The following is a 3,769-nucleotide window of genomic DNA, read 5'->3' on the forward strand; positions in this document are numbered from 1 at the left end:
CTACTTCATCATCCAGCAATCTGTTCTTGGACTGCACACAGAAGACTGCAGTTGCTTGGACTGACTAGAGCGACCTTGTTCTCTGATCCTTGAAAACAAGTTACATTGATAAAACAAACAGGTAAATCCAGCCAGATGTACTGCCATGCCACTTGCCAATGCATTCAGGTGTCACGAGTTAAAGAGTGCCACTTATATATATGTATGTATATATATATATATTATCAGAGCATTACTTTTTTGGTTAATTTTATAAACATTTTATGTATTTTTTTCTATATTTAATATTTTATAAAAATAAATATTTTAATTGTAATTCATTTAAATATATATATATATATATAATTTATTGTGTACATGTATGCATATACTCTAAATCATGGCTAACACCTAAATGCATTTAGAAAAATATGCACTGAGAAAATTTTTTTTTATCATGAAATCTCATTATTCTTCAAATATGATGATTATAAAGACAAAAGTGGTGGAAAGCCATTTAAAACAAATGTGATTATATTTGTGTTGCATTGCATTATATTTATATTATGTCATACCTTATCATTATGTATTATTATATTAGTATAGATCTGAAGAAAAACAAAACAAATTTTGGAGAATGACTAAGTAGGGCACATTTAACCTTTTGACCCCGGTCACATCTGCACTTGGATCATGGAAGAAATAAATCACAACATAAACCAGACAAATCACCACAAAATGGCCATGTAATGCACTTACCCTGATGCTGCCCTGATGCAAAAGGATCATTAAGGGTAATGCAATAAATATCAGAACTGTAAAGCTATGACACGCTCTCTGTGTTTATTTGATATAGCATCAGTGAAGTCTGCATTTGCAGGTAATAAAATCACAGTGATATCTGCCCTGTCCAGCACTTGTCACATTAATGATAGCATCCTAAAGATAAGAGCCGTATGTAATAATGTTTGTGCAGATGCTTTCTAACTGAACGCAAAGCGTGTGGCTGCGTGCATGAGTAATGTGATCGCCAGCTTTACTGAGCTGATCTGATCACTGGACTACAAGCCAAACCGCTCTCGGTGTTTATCTGATATAGCATCAGTGAAGTCTGCATTTGCAGGTAATACAATCACAGTGATATCTGCCCTGTCCAGCACTTGTCACATTAATGATAGTATCTTAAAGATAAGAGCCGTATGTAATAATGTTTGTGCAGATGCTTTCTAACTGAACGCAAAGCGTGTGGCTGCGTGCATGAGTAATGTGATCGCCAGCTTTACTGAGCTGATCTGATCACTGGACTACAAGCCAAACCAATTATGAGATCAACAACACCCGCCTGACATCTTGAAACGGTTTCAGAATATGGTTAGATCTGCTCGAGGGTCACAGAACCAGAGTCATGCAGAAATGTGACGGTTTTGATGTTTGATTGCTCATATGCAAATCCAAATCTAATCCAAATATTATCTTCTGAAGCCATACGATAATTACATTTAAGTCATTATTCGCAAAATATGCTGCGATGGGTCAGTGGAGCTCTCGCGCGCAGTTGCAATTTTTCTGGATAAAAAGAACAAAAAAGTTTAAATTATTCAACTGACTTCAAGGGTCTATGAATTAATCATTTAATAATTTACCATAATTGAGAAAATAATAAAATTGGCAAATCATATATATATATGTGTGTGTGTGTTTTGGAAACAGCATGCATGCAAAGGAATGCAAGAACATTAATTTTTTTTTAATTGTTTTTAAGTCTCATATTTAATTTGCATTTCTGTGTATTATAACATGTTCACAGGACAACGGCATTTTGTCGTTTTGGGGCAAGGTGTCACATTTGAATCGAAACCATGTCAAATGTGTTCGAAATGTTACAAATGCAGCTAGTTACTTATTTACTGGGTACAACAATTGCAATATTTAATATTTTTTGCTCCACATTTTAAAATTGTGTTTCATATTTGTTTCGCTGAAATTAAAAGCCTGTAAGCAGGCTCCGTTGTGAGAAATTTCCCCAGATAATGTGGAGACAGACTGGTTTTGTCCAGAACAGTAAAAAAAAGTAGCTGGAGTAAAAGGTGTGACAAGCTGTGTTTTAATATGATAAATGCACAGACTTTAATGAGATTTGGAAACTGCACCAGGTGTGGACTACCTTTTTCTTTTTTGAGTTCTTACCCGTTTCCACGTTTCCGGGGTAAACAAACCTACACTCTAAAAAATGCTGGGTTAAATAGGGACAAACCCAGCAAGTGGGTCAAAACAACCCACTTGCTGGGTTTGTCCCTATTTAACCCAGCATTTTTTAGAGTGTAGAAATTTCCCCAGATAATGTGGAGACAGACCGGTTTTGTCCAGAACAGTAAAAAAAAGTAGCTGGAGTAAAAGGTGTGACAAGCTGTGTTTTAATATGATAAATGCAGACTTTAATGAGATTTGGGAACTGCACCAGGTGTGGACTACCTTTTTCTTTTTTGAGTTCTTACCCGTTTCCACGTTTCCGGGGTAAACAAACCTACACTCTAAAAAATGCTGGGTTAAATAGGGACAAACCCAGCAAGTGGGTCAAAACAACCCACTTGCTGGGTTTGTCCCTATTTAACCCAGCATTTTTTAGAGTGTACTATTATAAGGAGAGCAAATATTAATGTGCACCACTGTGGCCAAATGCATGCCATATTTCATCCCGTGCTCATCTGATGCATCAGTAGAGCAGCATTAAACCCGCCGTCAGCCTCCAATCAAACAGTGCTGAAGTTTCATGAATGGAGGACAGCAATCCTACAATGACAACCTCTGGGAGTATGGAAGCGCACGTCTGCTCGATCCTTGTCACACAATGACGCTCTATAAGGCGGGTTTGGTTCAGGAACGCTGCTCCGTGCCGCGCGATGTCTTCGGCTCCGCTGCGCTGTCGTTCGTCAAAGCGAAGCAGGTGAAGTCCTGAAGAGAATGGCCGTCAGCAGAGCGTCCTCGGAGGGATGGCAACTTTTAGCAACGCGCCCCTGGACCTCCGGAGACTCTTGCAGAGACTAGTCATCATGTTTTCCTTCAGCATCATAGGCGCCTCGATCCTCTACCTTCTGCTGGGACGCTGCGAGCCGGACGCGGGGGACAGTTGGGGATGGAATAACAATAAGACGCCTGATAGCGTGGATGCAAACAGCTCAGGGAAGGACCTCCCGCACGCGCTCATCATCGGAGTGAAGAAGGGAGGCACGCGAGCGCTGCTGGAGTTCCTGCGGCTGCATCCGGATATCCGGGCGCTCGGCGCAGAGCCGCACTTCTTTGACAGACACTACGCGCGCGGAATCGGCTGGTACAGGTGATAAAGACAGGGGAACGAGGGAAGGAGTTAATGGCACGTTGTTGTGGTTAATATAAGCCCGTTAGTGAGTGGAACTATGTAGGGGAGAGTGGGGACGGTTGCAACACTTTTTGCATTTCCTTTAGTTTCTCAGAGACTGTTTGTATTAGAAAGCCAACATTTTGATACAGTTAAGACACATCTGTCAGAAATGTTGCAACTGACCCCATAAGAGGGCACGGTTGCAACATTCATTAAAATGTAATTTCTTAAATATCATTGTGCGATTTCTTTATTTTATTTGTGCACAGAGAGGGTCTTCAGTAAAGTTAAATTGGCTGTATAAAAACAAAGAATTGTAAATGAAAAAAAAAAAACATTTTAAAGTAACAAAAGTAACAAGTGTTTTGGTTAATTATTAGATCTAAACTACAACATATTAATTTAATCAAAATCAAGACACTCAAGACACTG

At 39.2% G+C, this 3,769-nt stretch overlaps 1 protein-coding gene across 1 annotated transcript in view; it reads left to right on the forward strand.

The window, feature by feature from the left end:
- Positions 1-2,596: 2,596 nt before the first annotated feature.
- Positions 2,597-3,769, forward strand: part of LOC107742598 (heparan sulfate glucosamine 3-O-sulfotransferase 6-like) — an 11,578-nt gene continuing 10,405 nt past the window's right edge. Inside the window, exon 1 of the mRNA XM_016555641.1 lies at positions 2,597-3,313. Coding sequence (XP_016411127.1) covers positions 2,970-3,313 — 344 coding nt within the window. The 5' untranslated portion in view covers positions 2,597-2,969. The remainder of the gene's footprint in view (positions 3,314-3,769) is intronic.

The sequence above is a fragment of the Sinocyclocheilus rhinocerous genome, unplaced genomic scaffold (assembly GCF_001515625.1).
Source record: "Sinocyclocheilus rhinocerous isolate Xijiao unplaced genomic scaffold, SAMN03320098_v1.1 scaffold706, whole genome shotgun sequence".
In the NCBI taxonomy this organism is placed as follows: Eukaryota; Metazoa; Chordata; class Actinopteri; order Cypriniformes; family Cyprinidae; genus Sinocyclocheilus; species Sinocyclocheilus rhinocerous.